At 38.8% G+C, this 25,079-nt stretch overlaps 1 protein-coding gene across 1 annotated transcript; it reads right to left on the reverse strand.

Moving 5' to 3' along the window:
- Positions 1 to 548: 548 nt before the first annotated feature.
- On the reverse strand, positions 549 to 21,720 carry zgc:171566. The gene is made up of 9 exons (XM_062070257.1): positions 21,575 to 21,720; positions 15,160 to 15,274; positions 8,472 to 8,522; positions 8,306 to 8,390; positions 7,807 to 7,945; positions 4,244 to 4,350; positions 4,055 to 4,145; positions 2,754 to 2,891; positions 549 to 1,939 (listed from the first exon to the last, which is right to left on the reverse strand). The coding sequence occupies exons 1-9, from the start codon at positions 21,651 to 21,653 to the stop codon at positions 1,818 to 1,820; spliced, it is 927 nt and encodes a 308-aa protein (XP_061926241.1). The 5' UTR covers positions 21,654 to 21,720; the 3' UTR covers positions 549 to 1,817.
- Between the last annotated feature and the right edge of the window lie 3,359 nt (positions 21,721 to 25,079).

Consider the following 25,079-nt stretch of genomic DNA (forward strand, 5'->3'; position numbering starts at 1 on the left):
GGCTCCTTTAAACATAACTTTATCTGATGCTGCCAAAAATATATGTATCAATTTTTCTTTTTAGCTTTTTTCTGTCACCTCATCCTGCTTCCCAAATGTGGGCGCTGTGTGTGAATGCATAAATGTGAGCTTTAAAGATGTTTTGATGTTTGGTGTTAAGTGAATATTGAAATGTTCCATGCTTGGTGTCAATGTAGATGTGCTGCACGGCTGCTTCTAAAATGCACATGCAAAGTGGTAGATGTCTCCTGCATGTTTGAAAACATAGCAACACGCCACATGTAGGAGTTTCCTTGGTGATGCCCCGTATAGTACACACAACATCCTCATTTATATAGGGTGGTCTGCACCGCTTTACAATTGCACACGCGGTCTTAGCAAATCACACGCAACACACCCACTAATAGTACATGCTATTTTACAGATTGCACATGCTGTTTAGCGCAAGGTATTTGAATCTTGGTAAATCAGGCCCGAAGTGTCCTGCATTGTGCATTTTGCTGTGCTTTTCAATGTGAACACACTCATACACACTCAGAAGTCTAGGATGCTTTTATTGAATAACTGGTACATTAATTAAGCAGAAATGAAGAAAGGAGACCCGACATGACCTTCATGTTTATGTATATGTAAGTGTATATGGTAACACTTTAGTATGGGGAACATATTCACCATTAATTAGTTGCTTATTAAAGTAACAAAGACTTAATTTAGAGTTATTTGGACACTAGGAGAACATATAAGGGTTAGGGTTAGGGTTACTAATAAGCAATAAGGGTAAGGGTTAGTTAACTCTTAGTTAATGGCTTACTGGTTGTATAATAAGGCCATGCAGAATAAGGCATTAATAATGACTAATTAAGAGCCAATATGTTACTAATTTTATCTACAAAATTGAACAACTGAATGATCATCCTCCAAAACTGGAGAGTTCATATTTTATTTTCCAGGGGTGGTATATTTTCATTTTCCTCAATCTACACTCTAAAACTTTAACAAGGTCTCGAAATATAAAAACACTGTGATCAACAGACAACATGATTTATATGCCGTATTACCTCTCCTAGAATAATGCTGTGTCTCAATTTGCACACTTTAGTCCAGGGGTGTCAAACTCATTTTAGATTGGGGGCCACTCCCAAGTGGGCCGGACCGGTAAAGTCATGGCACGATAACTTACAAATAAAGACAACCTCAGATTGTTTTCTTTGTTTAAAAATAGAGAAAGCACATTCTGAAATCGTACAAATCATAATGTTGTTGTTGTTTTTTTTACAATGACCTGTTGCGGTTAATAGTATCTATACTTTATTTGTCGTTATTTATATTTTCTGAATAAATTATGTGATAATGTTCATCAGTCAACTCATTGGTGTTAATTTTCAATATATCAAGATGAAAAAAGTATATCAAAATCAAATTATTGTATGTTATTTATGTAGTTTGATCTTTTTCCCCGACTGATGTACTAACATCATGTGGTTTATTTTGTAAATTTTGTATTCCTGTAAAATTCCGCCCAAAAAGAGCTGTTCTACTTTAAGTGTACTTACTGAAGTATTTGATTTGAGACACAGCATGGCGTGAGACAGTTGGTGTTGTAAGTGTTTAGCCTTTCTTCATGATGTGACATCGCCAATTAGTGGCCTGGCATGGATATTACACGCTCCTTTTTAACAAGGATCATTTTACAATTTGACAAACAAATAAGTGAAATAAACTAATCTAGTGAGCACTGACTTAATGACTAAGAGTTATTTTCATTTTGTTGCTTGGGTGACACGTTAGGTCTTCTCATGTCAGTTTTCTCCCGGGTGTCAGTCTAAGTAATAGATCTGCACAAAGATGGCGTTGGCGCCTTTGAAGATGGGGGGGAAGTTGTAGATGAGTGCTTGCTCCTCCTCTGCTGGACTGGAGAAGCTGTGTTGGCTCTTCATGGCTGTAAGAGAGAAGCAGGAATAGGTGATGACGGGTCAGGAGGTGAGAATGAAGAAAATGATCATGCCTTCCACCAAATTAGAAGATGTAATGTTGAAGCTGGCAGGGTAGTTGCAGGTTTGTGTAGCTGATCATATATCTCACAAAGGGTGCAATTATCATACAAATAAAGTAAATATTGTGCATCTGACAACACCAATGAGTTCATTAAAGAGATCTATAAACAGAACCAAGCAAAAATAAACAGCACAACAAGCAATACGGTAGTTGACACATACCATAAACCAACTGTCAATACGATTGTCCATCTAAACGCCAATGCGCTTACAAACACGTAAACTAAAACCCGCAATCCAATAATCCCAGCGGCAACTCTTCCCAACGCCACAATATATATGAATAATCATGGTTTATCACAGGTTAACATTTGTTTGCATTAATAACATTTGCTTGAGAAAATACCCCAATATTTGGATACAAATGCAATCTAGTAGTCAACAAGGAACATTTTTTTAACTGTTTTAATGAACTGCAAGTCATTTATTTTTTCAAAACTTGGTGATAGTAAGAATAGTAAGAATTGCAATATTGTTCAATGAAGGACACTTATTATGTATGTCTAGCTTTTGTGCTACTATGTGCTTAGCTGTTGTGTAGCTGCTATTAGTCTATAGCCTACCATGTTTACCTTTTATAAATGACTTGACTGAAATAGAGGAAAAGACCAACCTTGTGTGCTTATTGGAGGAAATTTAGATGTTAACTGGCTGTCCAGCTTTGTACAAGTAAACATTGAAAGTTACTGATGACGTTACCTTCCGAAACAAAGAAGCTCGCAGTGTAGAAGGAAGCTCGTACAGCTGAGGGGGAGTGGACCATGCCAGGCTTATCCACCCACTCGAAAGGGGTTTTCTCTGGATGCCACTGCACGCCATAGAAGGGGTAGTTGTAGGCTGAAAGGAACCACAAGCATGTCAAAGTCTTTCAGTCCCTGTAGGATTTTGCAAGATTTTTTTGTGATTGTCGCGACCTAAGATGCCTGAATTTGCGGATGCTTTTTCAGGAAGTTGCGGCAATAGTTGTGATGTTTTGAAGCATATTATTTTACAAGAACAGTTAATCAACTTGTGATTTTATGAATTTGTTATGAATTGTTTAAGTGTTCTTTGTAACATTTACCCCAAAAAGCACAGGATGTCAACAAAAATGGAAAAACAAATACTGTATTGATGTTTTACTCATTTTGTTTCACAGACACTAGGGGGCAGTAAAAGCACACATTCAGAGCTTATTTTAAAATGACTGTACTGTTTTAATTTATTCTAATAATAGTAATAATTTATTTTAATTATGGAAATAAACACTACCAAAGGCTTCCTTATTTTCCAGTGTCTGCTCTGTCCTCCACAAGTTGCAGACATTCTCCGTGTATATTTTACACTTAAAAAATGTTTGTTCATCTTAAACATTTATGTATGTTTTAACACATATACCCCCACACGTTAAGAGCATTTGTGAACTGTTGAGAGTAATCTATAGCGCACATTTTCTGTTGGTAAATGAGTGACGATGAGTGATTATCTTTACACTTCAACTTCTCTAACATGTAAATACTGCCACTTTGCTCGGTCAGCATTGCAAATGAAAACGTGTTCTTAAGTGTCTTTCACCAACTAAATAAAGCTAAAATAAATTCATAAATACATGTACATTAGGAAGTAAGTGTTTATATACTACATTACCCAGAAGGCTTAGTGATATTTACAGGAACAGGATAATAGGCCTGAGCTATGCCGGCGGATGGCGATTGTGTTGTTTGAGCAATAAAGAGTTGTAATATTGTTCCACTTTGCTGTGCCTGCTTCGTCTACACAAGAAACAAACATACATTTTGATCAGACAGTTGACCTGGAGGTTTGGGCGTCGCTCAGAGACAAATTATTTTGGTGAAAATGACGCTGATTGGCCAAAAAATGCGGGAAAGTTGCGGGCACTGGACAAAGATAATAATTTGCGGAGATTGGTTGTAATTGCATTAATTTTTGTGATTGTAAATTCTTGGATGGATTGCTCTTTGTAGTAATGACTGAACAAAGATAGTAGTGTGGAAAAGGACCTTCCATGGTGGAGATGAAGTCCTTCTTCCCATCCGTGTTTGTAGAAAGCACTTTGTAAAACTTCTTCAGCTTGGCGTTCTGGCTGAAGTTCTGAAGGTTCACAGATTCACATCACATTCAGGTTCACATTAATAGCAGCATCTTCCAGCAGTAAAGTAAGTAAGTTAATTAAAAAATCTGGAAAATACCTGAAGAGACAGACTCCACTTGTGGAAGTTGCTGGTGATGTTCTCCTGAGCCAGTGAATTCATTAGGTCCTTGGGAAAGTCCCTGAACAGACGACTGGACGAGGCATCTGGAGGACCGGAACAAGAGCATGTCAGCCTCAGGTTACCATGACAACAAATCAAGACACACCGACAAAGATTACAGTGGAAACTGTAAAAAATAATACTCTTAAGGTTGTATGTTCCACCTTCTGCAGGAAAAAATAAGGCTTACAACTTCAGGCCACAGTTTGACCCTGCAACAGATTACTGTTTAAAAAAAAAAAAAAAAAGTCATAGGCCCTGTTTACACTGCACACCAAATCAGATTTTTTTTGCCCTCAAGTGACATAGATCAGATTTTTTTTGTTAATCTAAACTCTCAAAACTACGGAGCCCCTAAAGGGACATGGGAATTTATTTTTTTTAGACATGTATCTCGTGTGCACGAGAAACGTTTTATTAAAAAAAAAAATATATATATATATATATATATATATATATATATATATATATATATATATATATATATATATATATATATATATATTTTTTTTTTAATAAAAAGTTTCTCGTGCACACGAGATACATGTCTAAAAAAAATAAATTCCCATGAAAAAAAAAATATATATATATATATATATATATATATATATATATATATATATATATATATATATATATATATATATATATATATATATATATTTTTTTTTTTTTTTTAATAAAAAGTTTCTCGTGGCCACGAGAAAGCATTGGATGCGTGCTGATGGTTTGGTGTGTGTTAAAATGGCAGTTTAGGAGTTAATATGTCTGTATTTCCAATTAAGACTTTCCCCCATGTGTGTTGTGGCAAAATGTGAATGCTTGATTAGTAGGTGTGAGACAAACACTTTATCTTCCTGGTTATTGTAACGCTACGTGTTTGACGTTATTTAAGACTTTATCATGCCCGGGAAAGGATAGTTTTCCTCTTCTGTGGCTGTGGGGGGTGGGCGTGGCTTGCGGACCTGCAGCAAAGCGGAGTGTGCCAGTTAGTCCCATGTTGATGTGATAAAACGTCTTTCTTGTTTGGAAGATACACACACAATTGTAACTGTTATTTCTTCCTGCACATAATAAATATGTACAACGTGTTTGGATGTATTCATTTATGTAAAATTGTCATTAAATGTAATATTGCCTGACAAAAAGTGATTCGACGTAATATTTTGATATCACATCGCATATTTACACACGCACATCTGACTAGAATACCCTTATGTGCATTACATATATCAACATCAACTACCTACTGTACTGTTTACTTGTTGAAATACCCTTTTTAGAGCAAATATCTACCCATATAATTTATATGTGTATATATTATATATACACATATATTTATATGTGTATATATTATATATACACATATAAATTATATGGGTATGTCTAAAACCATCAGCACGCATCCAATGCTTTCTCGTGGCCACGAGAACGTTAAAGTTTCTCGTGGCCACGAGAAACTTTTTATAAAAAAAAAATAAAAATAAAATAAAATAAATATTTTTTTATTTATTTTTTATTTTTTTATAAAAAGTTTCTCGTGGCCACGAGAAAGTTTCTCGTGGCCACGAGATACTTTCTCGTGCGCACGAGATACATGTCTAAAAAAAAATAAATTCCCATGTCCCTTTAGGGGCTCCGTACAAAACTGCTTCAAATCTGATTTTTTTCGCATCAGATTCAGGCCACATCAGGAGGTAGTCCAAATCGGATTGGAATCTGATCTTTGCAAATGTGACTGCAGTCTAAACGGCAATACAACCTGAATGCGACCTGTATGTGACTTTTTTGTCAACTTTGGGCGAGTTATGTCATTCGTGTGCACAGAGAAAGGCGCAGTCCACCAGCGTAAGTGGATATTTCATCACATCTGGTTTCGGTGAGTATTTTTTCGACGGCCAAATTTTTGGTGGATCACTCGTCAATAGTGCGCAAATAATAGGTTATATGTAATATGTGAATTCAAATTTTAATTCCAAAGAAATAGCGATTGTTGAAGAATTGACAATGTGGTGTATTTGCTTACATGTTACGTACATTGCATAAGTTGTTTACGTAAGTAATTTGAAAAATAAAGCTAATGTAGTTCCACTCTGATGTCCGTTTTGCCTCTACTTAACAGCCATCAAAAGATTAGAACCCTCTCAAATATATTACACTATATATCCATTCATATATTATATTATTTTATTTTCACGTTAAAAAACCACTCACTTTTAAGGTGTGGCAACTTTTATTTTATTTTGTAGTAGTAGTAACGACTTCCTTTTTCATTTACGGAATTCTGTCAACTTCCTTTTTTTTCACTTTATCGAACTGCGCATGTGACATTGGGGCCACATTGGGGCCTGTGCGCGTTTACGTCTGACAGTGGCGTGCAGTCACTAGAGGCAGGGGAGGCGGGGCCTCACCTGCCATCATGGAAAGAAAAAAAATGTAAAAAGAAAATAATAATAATTAAATTGTTGTATGTATCCAGTGATTATACTAAAGTTATTTTCCATTTAACTTCACCAGTTTTAGATTATTTTTATTTTCACATTTGCCGTTCAAATACTGAGAAGAGACGGTGCGGTGATCAGCAGCCAGTTGAGGCACGTCACTGATTTGTGCCTCAACATGGATTGTGCACAATGACTCGGCTAACTGCTGAGCTGCTGTGCAGTGAGACTGTATTGCTATATGAATTATATCAGCTAACTAAACTATGGCATAGTTTAGTTAGCTGAGGTATATAATGTACAGTGTATTTTGTCAAAAACTGTATGTGTGTAACGTATTTCTTGTGCTGAGCATTCATAAATCTGCTGCAAAAGACGTACTGGTTGAGGCTCGCAGTAATCCGGCCTCCTGGTGGTAGAGGGCGGTAGTGATCCCAGAGATCATTCCTCGGCCGCAGAAGAAAAAAAAAAAAAGAAAAAAAAAAGCGATTGTTTATTTCCTCTCGTCTGGACTTTTTTTGGATTACATATGTAAAATAAAACAGTTTTCTAAACTGGACTTTCAATCGAAGCAGGAGGTAATAATTTAAGATAGACCAACGCCGAAGCTAAAAGGTTTGCTTTTGACTTCGGGACAGAAGACCCGTTCTTTTCAAACGGCGTGGTACACACGCAAAGGCTGGCTGTGTGGATGTCCAGCAAGAAAGGTAAGACCATAATAATGTTTTTTTTATTAAATGTGCTTTTTTGTGTGCTACAGTTGTGTAAAGAATGCTGGTATGAGCTTTTAAACATAACCCGTTAACTGCTGCCAATCACATGGTGAATAAGATACTATTTAGGGTTCATATGTTTGTAAATCTGACTGTGATGATGCAGTGCCTCACCAGACATTAACCTCACTGCACGCCACTGGAGTCTGATGAAGATCACATTTTACATGTAGTGTAACAGGCAGCTGGAAAAAAAATCTGAATTTGAAACAATCCGATTTGAGCCACTTTGGCGCTGCAGTGTAAACGTAGCCTAAGTGTAGGCTATGCAGACAACGAACAGGACCTGGCGTGAAAGTGAGTGGTAGCACCACCCCCTTGGTGTCGGTGAGCGTCAGGAGGTGTTTGTTTGCTGTCAAGACTGTCAGCTGCTGGAAACCTTGACAAGTCCCCCAGATGGGGAAGTAGTCATGATCATCGTTAGCCTGCAGGGGGCGACAATTAGATATTTCAGGGTAGAAAACAAATGAACCAGACAAGCTGTCTTTTGTTTACTGTGTGCTAATTCCTGACAGCTCAACCTCTGACAAAGTGACATGATTTTAACCACATTTTTATTGTCATTGTGCCTGGTGTGTCTTCATGTGGGCGGAGATTTAAGAATTTTTCACTGATGGATTTCATATAAACCTTTTGTCTCTATGATGTTCTCTGATATACTTTTTAGACTTTCATTTATCCCACAATTGGGAAATTATGTTTAGTTTATGATGTTCTATATTGTATGGCCCACACACCTACTAATGTAGGAGGAACTGTCCAAACAATGCCATGCCTCCTTTTACCTTCAGAGCGAGTTTGTACAAGATCTTGGCGGCCCGAGTGTGCGGCGAGTTCTGGATGTCCACGTCTCCTCCCGGCAACAGCAACCTGAGGACATGTGTTGGACATCTGGACTCTCGCAAAGAGAACTAACTTATTTTAAAACACAGGAAAAAAGGATCCACTCACCCATTAATGGAAGAGAAGATCTTAGCAAATTCTTCTTCTGTATGATTGACTCTGGTGAGCAAATGAACAAAGCAATCATGGAAGTATCATGCCGGACTGAAGAAAGCAGAACTTATAAAATAAATAAATCACACGTGTGACTGAAATAAAATAGTGGATACTGGACAGTGCGGGTGAAGTTTCCAATATTTCTGTAAGGTAATTACAGTATGTATACATGAAATATGGATACAAAAAAGCATTCACATTAAGTGTAACTAACACTTTAGGATGATTTAAAAAGAGGAAACACTTTCACTTTTTCAATATTCAAGCAGTTTTCAATACAAGTACAGTAACCAACATTTTAAGAGTAGATTTACCTGCTAAATAAAGTCCCCCGACGTGGCCATACAGTATCTGTTCTCTGCCCTTGCATCACCGATGATGGACAGCGTCCCAGGTGTGCAGAAGCATGTATGCCCTCTCATCCCTTGTTGATAGTGTTTGCCCCTCGCTTCCTAATTTCCATGGCCTTCTTCATCCAACTCTTCTATCAATTTGTTTCTGATGATATAACTTTCACTTGTGTTCTGGAAGTCATTTGCTGTAACTTGTAACTGTAACTTAGTTTTGTCGGTAGCATCTTTTGTGGCCTAATGTTGTGTTGCGGCTTTATCATTGTGTTGTGTCATTTGTCTTTGTTGTGGCTTTTGCAATCGTGCTGTAGCTGAAAGTTTTTGTGTTATAATTAAAGATATTGTCTTGTGGCGTTTGTTATGACCTGTCTCGGTCACCGTATCATTTTTGTTGTTATGACGTCACAGACGGGGAAACATGGACTTAACATTTAACGTCCTTAAAGGGGAACTGCACTTTTTTGGAATTTTACCTATCATTCTCAATCATTCTGAAAGACATGAGGACGGATGGATTAAAAAAAAAAAAAAGCATTCTAAATATTAAATAAACGTAAATAAAATCCGCTTACAGCCGAGCCTGTCATGCCGTGGATTATTACGCAGCTTGCTGCGAGGATTGTTTTCCCGGGATGCAATCGGACTAGACCAGTCATGGCTTGAAGGTAGGAACATGATTTAATTTTGACTATAAAAAGTACAAACAAAAGGCGCTCACAAGGCGGAGACACAAACTTAGCGTATGAAACAAAAAACAACCCGAAGGCGAGCGTGCCTAACGGACGTGAAAGCAAAGGCAAAAAAACTTAGGACATGAAAAACTCGCTAACTGTAACATGAAACATGAAACTAAAAAACTCACTAGACTGTGGCTTAAATAAACAAAAATGTACGTGGCATGGCATGAAGCATGAACTATGGTATGAATCGATCATGAAAAGCCCATCAACATAGCATGAACAGAATATCAATGTCGCCAGGACGACTAACTGAAAATGACAGGCTTAAATAGTCTCTTTGATTACAACAGGTGCGCGTGTCAAAAATGAGTCAGGTGAAAACAATGAGTTGCCATGGTGACCAAACAAGGGAGCGCAAACAGGAACTAAAAGAGTCCAAAACCCAACAGAACATAACCAAACAAAACATGACCACAGAACATGACAGAGCCAATGGGAGCTCCACTATTTCGCCCATATAATTCGATAAATATCCGTTCAAAAAGCGCCAACAATACTCCATTTACATTTTGTGAATTGAATATTAACCAAGTATTAGTGATATTCATATTCCAGGTATTCAATACAAAACATGTTTGTGACATGCGGCCATTTGCATTTTTATGTTGTCAATACAGCAACATAAGTACCTTTCTTGATCAATGCGACGCTAAAAATAGGAACTTAAAGTTAGCGCTTATAATAACAATATCACTTATACTTGGTTAATAGTCAGGTCACAAAATGTAAATGGAGTATTGTTGGTGCTTTGGGATGTTTTTTACTAGGTTTTATGGTCAGAATAGAGGCAATGATGTCATGATTTCAAGGCTCCCATAGGCTCTATCATGAGCAGACTTTTATCCATCCATCCATTTTCTACCGCTTGTCCCTTTCGGGGTCACGGTGGGTGCTGGAGCCTATCTCAGCTGCTTTCGGGCAGAAGGTTTTACACCCTGGACAAGTCACCACCTCATCACAGGGCCAACACAGATAGACAGACAACATTCACACTCACATTCACACACTAGGGCCAATTTAGTGTTGCCAATCAACCTATCCCCAGGTGCATGTATTTATGTTTATTTAGGAGTTAGAATGCATTAAATAAAGACATATGTGTTCTTGTCTCTCAAAAGGTGTCATGATCCGTGACCCGGATCATGTTTTGTTTAGTCATGTTTTGTTAGTTTCGGACTCTCTCAGATCCTGTTTTGTGCACTCCTGAGTTTGTTTTGGTCACCATGGGTACTGAATGGTTTCACCTAACTCTGGTTAGTGTTCGGCACGTTCACCTGCTGCCGGGCACTAATCAGAGAGCTATTTATTCACGTTGCTCGCCACACTCTGTCTGGTTTCGTTGTTTGCTGTATGCAACAGGCACGTAGGGTTATTTCGTGATTACTGTGCTAAGTTTGTACCTTAGCTTCACATGCGATCGGCACGCAGCCCTTTGGTTTACTTCCTGTTTCTTTGTATGGTGCATGATTTATGAGGAATAAATCATGTTCTACCTGCACGCTTCGTCCGGAGAGGTCCGTCTGCATCCCGAGAGAACGAACCCCGCAGTAAGAGGCGACCCCCACGTGACATAAGGATTGTGAGAATTCTCCAAAAAGTGCAGTTCCCTTTTAAAGGGGTCAAATTATTATGCTTTTCTCGCTTAAAACACTTCCCTTGTGGTCTTCATAACATGTCCTGGTGGTTCTTTGGTCAACATTTTACTTAGATTATGTTTTATCAACCATCTTCAAGCCGCTTTCTAACTTTCTTATTTACATGCCCTTACTTCGACGGCGCCTTGTCCCTGTCAACCACATTGTATTTTTTAACGCTTTCAAATCAAGTCTATTGACAGATATAATAACAACACACTACTTTGTACAAATCCCTTTTCCATATGAGTTGTGAAATTGTGTTAGATGTAAATATAAACACAATACAATGATTTGCAAATCCTTTTCAACCCATATTCAATTGAATGCACTACAAAGACAAGATATTTGATGTTCAAACTCATAAACTTTATTTTTTTTTGCAAATAATAATTAACTTAGAATTTCATGGCTGCAACACGTGCCTAAGTAGTTGGGAAAGGGCATGTTCACCACTGTGTTACATGGCCTTTCCTTTTAACAACACTCAGTAAACGTTTGGGAACTGAGGAGACACATTTTTTAAGCTTCTCAGGTGGAATTATTTCCCATTCTTGCTTGATGTACAGCTTAAAGGCCTACTGAAATGATTTTTTTTTATTCAAACGGGAATAGCAGATCCATTCTATGTGTCATATTTCATCATTTCGCGATATTGCCATATTTTTACTGAAAGGATTTAGTATAGAACAACGACGATAAAGATTGCAACTTTTGGTATCTGATAAAAACAACCCTTGCCCCTACCGGAAGTAGCGTGATGTCACAGGCTGAAGGATTCCTCACAATTCCCCGTTGGTTACAATGGAGCGAGAGACATTCGGACCGAGAAAGCGACGATTACCCCATTAATTTGAGCGAGGATGAAAGATTTGTGGATGAGGAACGTTAGAGTGCTAGAATGCAGTGCAAGACATATATTTTTTCGCTCTGACCGTAACTTAGGTACAATCTGGCTCATTGGATTCCACACTCTCTCCTTTTTCTATTGTGGATCACGGATTTGTATTTTAAACCACCTCGGATTCTATATTCTCTTGAAAATGAGAGTCGAGAACGCGAAATGGACATTCACAGTGACTTTTATCTCCACAACAATACATCGACGAAACACTTTAGCTACAGAGCTAACGTGATAGCATCAGGCTAAAATGCAGATAGAAACAAAATTAAAAAAAACCCTGACTGGAAGGATAGACATAAGATCAACAATACTATTAAACCATAAACATGTAAATACACGGTTAATAATTTCAGCTTGGCGAAGCTAAATCAGAATCAGAATCAGAATCAGAATAGTTTTATTGCCATTGTTTGAGAACGGGTTCACAAACTAGGAATTTTTCTTAGTGCAAACGTGCGACATAAAACACATATAACACATATTTGGTATAAAAAGAGCTGTGACTGAGCTATCAGATAGACTTAGAAGGGATTCAAGGAATTTAAGGAGCTGCTGTTAGGAGTTATTGTTCATTTGCCTGATGGCCGAGGGGAAAAAACTGTTCAGGTGGCGGGAGGTGTGGGTCTGGATGGAGCGTAGTCTCCTGCCTGAGGGGAGAGGGGAGAATAGTGTGTGTCCAGGGTGAGAAGAGTCAGCTGTGATCCGACCCACACGCCTCCTGGTCCTGGAGGAGAACAAGTCCTGGAGGGATGGGAGCTTGCAGCCAATCACCTTCTCCGCAGCACGTACGATGCGTTGCAGTGTATTCAAACAAATAGAAGCTAACTTAGCTGCGGCGGTGGGCGTTGTAGCTTTCGACGACACCCCGGCCGCCATCAGAGTCGGCAAGAAACATATATTTCCCCAAAGTTACGTACGTGACATGCACATATCGACACGCACGTACGGGCAAGCGATCAAATGTTTGGAAGCCAAAGCTGTACTCACCGTAGTGCGTCTGCTATCCAGCTCAAACACAACCTCCTGGTGTTGCTGTAGTCCGCCGCTAATACACCGATCGCACCTACAACTTTCTTATTTGCAGTCTCTATTGTCCATTAAACAAATTGCAAAAGATTCACCAACACAGATGTCCAGAATACTGTGGAATTCTGTCGAAGAAAACAAAGCTTTGTGTATTGTGTCCAATAGGGTCCAAACACTTCCGTTGACCTCGCGACGTCACGCGCATACGTCATCATACATAGACGTTTTCAACCGGAAGTGTGGCGGGAAATTTAAAATTGCACTTTATAAGTTAACCCGGCCGTATTGGCATGTGTTGCAATGTTAAGATTTCATCATTGATATATAAACTATCAGACTGCGTGGTCGGTAGTAGTGGGTTTCAGTAGGCCTTTAAGTTGTTCGACAGTCCGGGGGTCTCCATTGTGGTATTTTAGGCTTCCTAATGCGCCACACATTTTTAATGGGAGACAGGTCTGGACTACAGGCAGGCCAGTCTAGTACCCGCACTCTTTTACTATGAAGCCATGTTGATGTAACACGTGGCTTGGCATTGTCTTGCTGAAATAAGCAGGGTGTCCATGGTAACGTTGCTTGGATGGCAACATATGTTGCTCCAAAACCTGTATGTACCTTTCAGCATTAATGGCGCCTTCACAGATGTGTAAGTTACCCATGTCTTGGGCAGTAATACACCCTATACCATCACAGATGCTGGCTTTTCAACTTTGCGCCTATAACAATCCGGATGGTTCTTTTCCTCTTTGGTCCGGAGGACACGATGTCCACAGTTTCCAAAAACAATTTGAAATGTGGACTCGTCAGACCACAGAACACTTTTCCACTTTGTATCAGTCCATCTTAGATGAGCTTAGGCCCAGTGAAGCCGACGGCGTTTCTGGGTGTTGTTGATAAACAGTTTTCGCCTTGCATAGGAGAGTTTTAACTTGCACTTACAGATGTAGCGACCAACTGTAGTTACTGACAGTGGGTTTCTGAAGTTTTCCTGAGCCCATGTGGTGATATCCTTTACACACTGATGTCGCTTGTTGATGCAGTACAGCCTGAGGGATCGAAGGTCACAGGCTTAGCTGCTTACGTGCTTAGCTGCTTACATGCAGTGATTTCTCCAGATTCTCTGAACCCTTTGATGATATTACGGACCGTAGATGGTGAAATCCCTAAATTCCTTGCAATAGCTGGTTGAGAAAGGTTTTTCTTAAACTGTTCAACAATTTGCTCACGCATTTGTTGACAAAGTGGTGACCCTCGCCCCATCCTTGTTTGTGAATGACTGAGCATTTCATGGAATCTACTTTTATACCCAATCATGGCACCCACCTGTTCCCAATTTGCCTGTTCACCTGTGGGATGTTCCAAATAAGTGTTTGATGAGCTATTCCTCAACTTTATCAGTATTTATTGCCACCTTTCCCAACTTCTTTGTCATGTGTTACTGGCATCAAATTCTAAAGTTAATGATTATTTGCAAAAAAAAATGTTTATCAGTTTGAACATCAAATATGTTGTCTTAGTAGCATATTCAACTGAATATGGGTTAAAAATGATTTGCAAATCATTGTATTCCGTTTATATTTACATCTAACACAAGTTCCCTACTCATATGGAAACGGGGTTTGTATTATAAATGGCAACAGTGGAGGATACATGTGCATGTGCGAGCCAGTCTGCCCCACAACAAGAGGATAGGAAAAAGGTAGGAGCTTATTGAGCAAAGCACTTTGGGTACATTTCTACCATATATGCAAAATCCGCTGGCGTCATGGGCAGAGAAATGTCACATTTGCAAATTCCAAACGGCTTGTTTGGAGGAAGTATGAAAGAAGGCAAGATTGTTTTATAAATATCTCTGCCATGCCTCCATGGTTTGATTTCAAATTTTCGGATTTTGCAGATCCAAATACAAATACACAAAAACAGATATCAATAGGTATGAACAGTTGGTTTTGCATAATAGGTTCCCTTCAACACGTAAGCTTCTCCTACCTGATGGGAACGACGCGGGCCCCGGCGCTTTCCAGGTATTTGATATAGGAGGCGGCAATGTAGGAGGAGCCTGTTGCATTATGGTCAAATGGCAGGACCTGTTGTGCCAGCACACCTTGGGAGGACATGACACTGTTACAACTGTTGCATACAATGGCCAGCACAATGCATTATGGGAACGGAACAGGACTGAGTGGAACACATCGAAGACTTTTTAAAATCTCAGTACTGTGTGGCCTAAATAATTTTTTTGTGATTCATCGTTTTTTTTTGTTTAATCACTGTAGTGTTGTTAGCATCAATCTATTAACATAAATGCTAAGGGGCTATAGTTCATGCATTTGCTAATTCAATGCTCAAAACTAATTCCAGTTACTTAAATGAGTCATCTTCAGCTTAGGAACCTTACACAAAAATGAAACAAAAACATTTCCAAAAAAACAAACAAAAAAAGCCTGAGGTGAGCCAATAAACGTTTTGAGTTGTTCAATGTCTCTCTTATCAGATTTAAAATTGAAAACAGAGATGGGCGATATGACCTGAAATATATATTGCGATATATTTTGCTGCCTCCTGCGATAACAATATACAATATACAATATATTATTTAGTAAATAAATAATAACATAACCATATTAAAATGGGTTGTAAAGGCAACTTATTTAGCTGCTGACATATGCAATAAAACATTGCGTAATATACAGTTGTATTATCTTCTCAAAACTACTATTATTCTGATTGCCATAGTATTGTTAACATCTGGTTACTTCCTGTTGTAACATGTGTATGTCTACTTTTCTGTTAAAATGTAATATTCACTTATTCTTCTGTTGTTTGAAAACTTCCCATTAGTTTTAAGCGATACTACAAATGTGCGTATCGATCCAATACCAAGAAGTTTACAGGTGCAGTATTAGTCCCTGATACGTTACATGTTTAAGATCATTGAATGATTACTTTTTTGATCACAATTATAAACAGACAAAAACACAAGGTGGCGAAATATCAGTGAACTATCTAAATTATTCCCTACAATTGGCTCTGATTAAAATCATTTGGTTTTTGCCCTTAAAGCCCTCCTGTGTCCAGTTTTTATTTCAATTTTTTTTTATACAATAACAAACACGCCAAAATAATTTGTTGGTCACAAAAAATATTGATATAACCACTATAGTATTGACCAAATAATTATACTATACTGGGTATCATTACTGTCACACCTTTGTTTACATTCAAGTCTTCTAGCTTGCGGTTGTGGTTTATTTATCCTCCCACGTTGTGCATTGTAGCATGTTTAGCGATTCTTCTTCCTCCTTCCGGGGATGATATTTGTAAGAAACATAATTTATTTGTCGCCATTTAGGCAAAGATTACTGACTTAGAAGTGGCTTTGCACCGTGGAGATACATTAGCTGCAAGCAAAAATACTACAGAGCGTTAAGGACGCGGTCATTTGTTGCTGTCAAATTTGCAGACACAGCTAGAATGTGTCATCAACATGCATTATCACAATATAATTGTTTTTTTTAAATGGCTGTGATGATAATGTCAATGAGGGATTTCTAATCACTGCTATGTTGGAATTCTTATTAATATTGATACTGTTGTTGATATTATTCCTTTTTGTTTGACTACTTTTGGATTGTTTTGTGTCATGTTTGTGTGCCCTCTCAATTGCTCTGTTGATTGCTGTTCTGAATGTTGCTGTGTTTGGTTTTGGAATTGGAATTGTATTATTATGGTATTATTGTGTATTATTTTGTTGGATTGATTAATAAAAAATAAAAATAAAAATGTAAAAAAATAAAAATACAAATATATAAAGATAGTATTAAAATCTCTATTGTCCATCCATCCATCCATTTTCTACCGCTTATTCCCTTTGGGGTCGCGGGGGGCGCTGGAGCCTATCTCAGCTACAATCGGGCGGAAGGCGGGGTACACCCTGGACAAGTCGCCCATTGTCGTCAAATGTATATAATTCATATAAGATATTGTCTATATCACGCAACCTTAGTTGAAACTAAAACTAAAAAAACACACATTGACCTTAGACCTCTGCCAGGCCTTATAAAATCCATTAACGACTTTTTACGTTATCTATAGCGGAACTAAAGAAATGGAGTGAAGCCTATTGTCAGTCATCCATTATCGTTGTCTCTGCGTGTGGAGGTGGGGCTGCAGGCATGCAAACACAGAAATTGAAGCTAACAACATAAATGTAAGGTATTGTAGTAGAAATTATACGAATCAGCCCCAAAATGTTATCACTTTTTCTTTGTCAGAACTGTTTTTATCCTTTTCTGACATTTTCTAAAAGTTACATGAAAATAATCACCCATAACTTTTTGAGCTATATATAGCAAAATGAAAGAAGCAAAGTGAATACCCTTGTCTGTCTCCTCTATCTCAACTAACACACACACAGATGAATAAATGTAAGGTAGTAGAAATGATCCGGATCAGTCCTAAATCTAATCAGTTCTTCCCAGCGCCGCCCCTCCCTATATATATGCAGATCACACATTGTTCGTAAGGCCCCACAATCCATGGGGGGCCCATTTTTGCGTGAATAAGTGTAAAATGCCAATTAATGAATGAAATCCTACACAAAGGTATTCCCAGACCCGTCCTGCTCTATCATTGATAAAAAATATAATGGCAAATGTTCCTCAGACTCTCACTTTGACATTTGGTGTTGATAGTAGGTAATGCTAAGACACTTGACACGATGAGGAATCAGACAACGATATGGGGGAGTTCCCACACAACTTATATCGAGCTTGGGTCATTCCTGCACTTACATTGATAATGACATCACAGAGATATTAAACAAATATACATTGCAAGTACGACATGAAAAGACATACATGGCAGGAAAGACATTGCTGTCTGTTCCTAGCAGCCCTAAAGACTGGATTCACAGTAAGAACAGGTGGTTGTCAGACTTGACTAATGTGTACCTATCTTGGAACTTTTGACCATATATGTGTGGCAGAGTATTTACTGTATGGTACAGTCTTCAGCTATTTGCAATATTCTTGCTAAACCTAGTTAAATATAATTTCATCCTATCAGGTGTGTACTGTTAGTGCTGGTCTCGTAATGTAGTCAGACTGGGTTCAAAAACTGTCTGAGAGATTTGCATTTTTATGTTTTAAATATGGTATTTTTTTTATTTTGCATAAAAAAGAAAATGATTGAACTTCACTTTAATTTGTTTTAGTACAAAGCATGCGTCAAATAAAATTCAAGTTAGATCAAAAAAGTAAACTTTTTTTTTATATATTTAAAAAAGTTTAAAAAAATATGGGGGGAGTGGGCTCAAAATAAAATTCTGCTTGGGCCCGCATATTGGAGTTGTTTGTTCCTTATCCTATTTCGGACATTTCCTAAAAAGTGTCATGAAAATCCACTCATAACGTTTTGAGTTAGTTTGCTAACTAACTTACTAACTAACTAGCTAGCTAAACAACTAAATAACTAACTAATGGCAACCATTTATTCCAATGGTTTCACAAAATTATACAAAATATTGTCATTTAACATTGCCCTTTTTGAAGAAATAAACCAGGGGTCCCCAAACTACAGCCCAATCCAATCCAATCCAATCCACTTTATTTATATAGCACATTTACACAACAAGAATGTTTCCAAAGTGCTGCACAGCCATGTTAAAAACAATATTAAAAACAATATTAAAAACTATATTAAAAACAATATTATGCTACACCAATGACTGAATAAAAACAAAGAATAAATGAATAGAAAACCAATACAGAGACAATATAAAAAATAAATATGATTAAAAACGATTTTAAAGGGTGAAACCAATTAAAACAGTAAAATAGACATCAAAATTTATAACCCTAACCCTAACCACACAGGACAACAGAGGACAGAAGACCACACAAATCACGTAGTGTTAAAAGCCAAAGAATAAAAGTGGGTCTTTAGACGAGACTTAAAACACTCCACTGTGGGAGCAGTTTGAACATGGAGGGGCAGAGTGTTCCAGAGTTTAGGGCCGACCACAGAGAAGGCCCTGTCTCCCCTGGTTTTAAGTCTCGTCCTGGGCACCACGAGCTGGAGCTGGCTCTCGGACCTCAGAGCGCGCGCAGGAGTGTAAATTTGGATGAGGTCCGAGATATACTGAGGTGCCAGTCCATGTAAAGCTTTAAAAACAAACAGCAAGGATTTAAAATCAATTCTAAAATGAACAGGGAGCCAGTGCAAACTCCGAAGAATTGGGGTTATATGCTCACGTTTCCTGGCCCCTGTTAAAAGTCGTGCTGCCGCGTTCTGGACTAACTGCAACCGGGAGAGAGCTTTTTGGCTAATGCCAGCATAAAGTGCATTGCAGTAGTCTAGGCGACTTGAAATAAAAGCATGCACGACTTGTTCAAAAAGGTTAAAAGATAAAAATGGTTTTACCTTTGCTAAAAGACGAAGATGATAAAAACACGATTTTAAAACGCCATTGACTTGTTTGTCGAATTTAAAATCGCTGTCTATAGTGACGCCAAGAAAATGTGTATTTATTTTTATTTTTGTATTAATATTTTTTTTAATCCGTCCTTTCTAATCCATTTTCTACCGCTTGTTACTCTCGGTGTCTCCTAGCCGCTCAGGCAAATTATATTGTCTAAATATATATATATATATATATTGAATATATATATATATATATATATATATATATAGTACCGCGATACTAATTAATCATATTCGGAACTATACCGCCGCTGAAAACTACCGGTCTGCCACCCCCGATACTACTATGATTACGTCGATATTTTCTGGCATCACAACATCTTTTTTCGGTTTTTTAAAATGTATATTATATTTATAAACTCAGGAAATATGTCCCTGGACACATGAGGACTTTGAATATGACCAATGTATGATCCTGTAACGACTTGGTATCGGATTGATACCCAAATTTGTGGTATCACACAAAACTAATGTAAAGTATCAAACAACAGAAGAATTGATTATTACATTTAAACAGAAGTGTAAATAGAACATGTTGAAAGAGAAAGTAAGCAGATATTAACAGTAAATGAACAAGTAGATTAATAATTCATTTTCTACCACTTGTACTTGATAATTTTGACAAAATAATAGAATGGAAAATGACACAATATGTTTCTGCATACGTCAGCAGATAAATTAGGAGCCTTGGTTTGCTTACTTAATACTAAAATACAAGTTGTCTTGTGTGTTCACTATTTTATTTAAGGACACACTTGCAATAAGAAACATATGTTTAATGTACTGTAAGATTTGTTGTTAAAATAAAGCCAATAATGCTATTTTTTGTGGTCCCCTTTATTTAGAAAAGTACCGAAAAAAAAAAAAAAAAAAAAAAAATATATATATATATATATATATATATATATATATATATATATATATATATATATATATATATATATATATATATATATATATATATATATATATATATATATATATATATATATATATATATATATATATATATATGTATATATATATATATATATCTTGAGTTGCATGTAATGAGCCTATGTCATATATTAGTTTCACCTTGTAAATCTAATTAAACTAATAAACGATTATTGACCTATACTGTATTTTTATAATATCATCTTTATCAATGATTATATACAATAAATGTTCTGGATATGTTCATTTGATCTCTAATACAAAACATATTGTTTTCAATTTTTATAATCTGTGTGTTATCTCTATTTTTTTGCTTGTATCCTTTACCATTACCAACGATTCACTTCTTTCCTTGTAATCCTTTTTATAACGGTTTCATGATTTCTACAGTTTAGCCATAGAACAGATTATTTACGTCTGTGATTTACCATGTGAAAGGTTATTTGAGGTAGACCAGTCTCAGTGGGATTTGTATTATTGCAGGCTGCTAACGGCCACTTTGTCACAAACAAAAAGTCACTTCTTGTTCTTCAGCTTTTTAATTTGATGTTCATTGATGTTTATCTAGAAAAGTCGACATACTTGCACCACTTCGGGGGCTTTATTAGGTGTCTTACCATGAATTGATTTACGTGGACCCCGACTTAAACAAGTTGAAAAACTTATTCGGGTGTTACCATTTAATGGTCAATTGTACGGAATATGTACTGCCCTGTGCAACCTACTAATAAAAGTCTCAATCAATCAATCAATCAGTCTGGATACAGAACTAAGAGGGTACGTTTAATGCTTCATTGTATTGCTGCGTGATTTAATGTATAGTCATTAATGAATGTTGACAACTGATGACAATATATTGTCATCAGTTGTTGACAAAACGACTTTGCATGGGTATGCCACACAAGTGATACGCAACGACACACACTGGCAACACAACGTGTAGATATCGTGTCGGTGGAGCAGCACCTTATTGAATCTTGCTTACCGATGATCGGGCGTTGATTGAGCTGAGGGATCCTCGCCGCCGAGCACACGCAGGCGGTCAGCAGCACCAACAGAAGCATCTGGAACACCTTGAACGACACAACACAAGAGAACACAACACAACACAACAGCTGCTGCAGTGATGAGAATGAGGACGCTGAGGAAGAGAGAGACATATAAAGGGAGCGCGGGGGGGAGGGGGGGGGGTCTCCCTCCAGTCTAGAAGCATCCACCGAGTCACGTGGTAGAGGACGAGCCTCCTTACTGGACACTTCACTAGGCACACTCAGGGGCAAACTCAACATTTAAAAAGTACCAATGATTGTCACACACACACACTAGGTGTGGTGAGATTATCCTCTGCATGTGACCCATCACATTCACCCCCTGGGAGGTGGGGGGAGCAGTGAGCAGCAGCGGTGGCCGCGCCCGGGAATCATTTTTGGTGATTTAACCCCCAATTCCAACCCTTGATGCTGAGTGCCAAGCAGGGAGGTAATGGGTCCCATTTTTATAGTCTAGGGTATGACTCGGCCGGGGCTTGAACTCACGACCAACCCTTGATGCTGAGTGCCAAGCAGGGAGGTAATGGGTCCCATTTTTATAGTCTAGGGTATGACTCGGCCGGGGCTTGAACTCACGACCTACCGATCTCAGGGCGGACACTTTAACCACAAGGCCACTTGTACACTTGATTCCGGAAAACAGACCAAAACAAGTTTGTTTGAGCAGTTATGAGAGGTTTTTGTCTGGTTCAGTCCCTGGTTCCGTCCCACCCGGGACCATACTTGCCAACCCTCCCGATTTTCCCGGGAGACTCCCGAATTTCAGTGCCCCTCCCGAAAATCTCCCGGGGCAACCATTCTCCCGAATTTCTCCCGATTTCCACCCGGACAACATTATTGGGGGCGTGCCTTAAAGACGCTGTCTTTGGGGGGGGGGTCTCCCTCCAGTCTAGAAGCATCCACCGAGTCACGTGGTAGAGGACGAGCCTCCTTACTGGACACTTCACTAGGCACACTCAGGGGCAAACTCAACATTTAAAAAGTACCAATGATTGTCACACACACACACTAGGTGTGGTGAGATTATCCTCTGCATGTGACCCATCACATTCACCCCCTGGGAGGTGGGGGGAGCAGTGAGCAGCAGCGGTGGCCGCGCCCGGGAATCATTTTTGGTGATTTAACCCCCAATTCCAACCCTTGATGCTGAGTGCCAAGCAGGGAGGTAATGGGTCCCATTTTTATAGTCTAGGGTATGACTCGGCCGGGGCTTGAACTCACGACCTACCGATCTCAGGGCGGACACTTTAACCACAAGGCCACTTGTACACTTGATTCCGGAAAACAGACCAAAACAAGTTTGTTTGAGCAGTTATGAGAGGTTTTTGTCTGGTTCAGTCCCTGGTTCCGTCCCACCCGGGACCATACTTGCCAACCCTCCCGATTTTCCCGGGAGACTCCCGAATTTCAGTGCCCCTCCCGAAAATCTCCCGGGGCAACCATTCTCCCGAATTTCTCCCGATTTCCACCCGGACAACATTATTGGGGGCGTGCCTTAAAGACGCTGTCTTTAGCGTCCTCTATAACCTGTTGTCACGTTCGCTTTTCCTCCATTCAAACAGCGTGCCGACCCAGTCACATAATATATGCAGTTATTACACACACATGAGTGACTGCAAGGCATACTTGATCAATAGCCGTACAGGTCACACTGAGGGTCGCCGTATAAACAACTTTAACTCTGTTACAAATATGCGCCACACTGTGAACCCACACCAAACAAGAATGACAAACACATTTCGGGACAACATCCGCACTGTAACACAACATAAACACAACAGAAGAAATACCCAGAATCCCTTGCAGCATTAACTCTTCCAGGACGCTACAATATACACCCCCGCTACCACCAAACCCCGCCCCTAACCCCGCCCACACACACACACACACACACACACACACACACACACACACACACACACACACACACACACACACACACACACACACACACACACACACACACACTTCAAACACCCCCATCTCCCGAATTTGGAGGTCTCAAGGTTGGCAAGTATGCCCGGGACTTTAATCAATCAATCAATCAATCAATCAATCAATCAAAGTTTATTTATATAGCCCTTAATCACAAGTGTCTCAAAGGGCTGCACAAGCCACAACAACATCCTCGGCTCAGATCCCACATCAGGGCAAGAAAAAACTCAACCCGATGGGATACAATGAGAAACTTTGGAGAGGACCGGTGCAATGGACGTCGAGTGGATCTAGTTAATAGTGTGAGAGTCCAGTCTATAGTGGGGCCAGCAAGGGATCATCTTGAGTTGAGACAAGTCAGCAGCGCAGAGACGTCCCCAACTGATGCACAGATGAGCGGTCCACCCAGGGTCCCGACTTTGAACAGCTAAGTTAAAGTACCACTGATAGTCACACACACACTAGGTGGGGTGAACTTAACCTATACATTTGACCCATCCCCTTGGGAGGTGAGGGGAGCAGTGAGCAGCAGTGGTGGCCGCGCTCGACAATCAATTTGGTGATTTAACCCCCAATTCCAACCCTTGATGCTGAGTGCCAAGCAGGGAGGTAATGGGTCCCATTTTTACAGTCTGTGGTATGACTCGGCCGGAGGTTTGAACTCACGACCTACCGATCTCAGGGCGGACACTCTAACCACTTGGCACTCAGCATCAAGGGTTGGAATTGGGGGTTAAATGACCAAAATGATTCCAGAGCGCGGCCCCCGCTGCTGCTCACTGCTCCCCTCACCTCCCACTCAGTGGGTGGAACAAGGGGATGGGTCAAATGCAGAGGCTAATTCCACCACACCTAGTGTGTGTGTGACCATCAGTGGTACTTTAACTTTAACTTTAAAGCAAACTGTTTTTTTTTAAGTATTTAACTCAGCAAATATCCGATCAATGTTTGGCCTACGAGCCTGATCCAATTTTTTGACCTCAGATCTGATCCAATTTCGAGTCTTGATCGGATTATTGGACAACAGATACAGATGTGGAACTGAAATGTTTTGTTGCACTAAATTAAATAACATATTTCTATTAAGCTTATCTTTTTACATGTATAATTTGCTAGTACTGTCGTAAATCAGATGATAATTACACGTGTGGTACTGAATGCTACATATGATTTATTTTAACAAAATAAAGCGTCGAGTGCACAATACCTAAACTACTATTGTCTTCCATTTAAGTAATTTGGGTTTTGCCCTCAAAGCCATCGTGTATCCACAGACTTACTCCCTGACTTTGTAAACAATAAAAAAACAACCAAAAAAATAAACAAGAAAAATAAATATATAGACCAAATAATTTTAGCACCGTTCATATACTGATACCATTTTAGGTATCGGAAGTATCGGCATCTGGATCAATCAACCTTACTTTAAACTGAAGCTTTAGCAGTTAGCTTCTTGTGTCCACAGTCTCGGTGTGTGCATGTAGCATGCTTAGCCATTCCTTTTCC

Source organism: Entelurus aequoreus, linkage group LG01, assembly GCF_033978785.1.
Source record: "Entelurus aequoreus isolate RoL-2023_Sb linkage group LG01, RoL_Eaeq_v1.1, whole genome shotgun sequence".
NCBI classification, from domain to species: Eukaryota; Metazoa; Chordata; class Actinopteri; order Syngnathiformes; family Syngnathidae; genus Entelurus; species Entelurus aequoreus.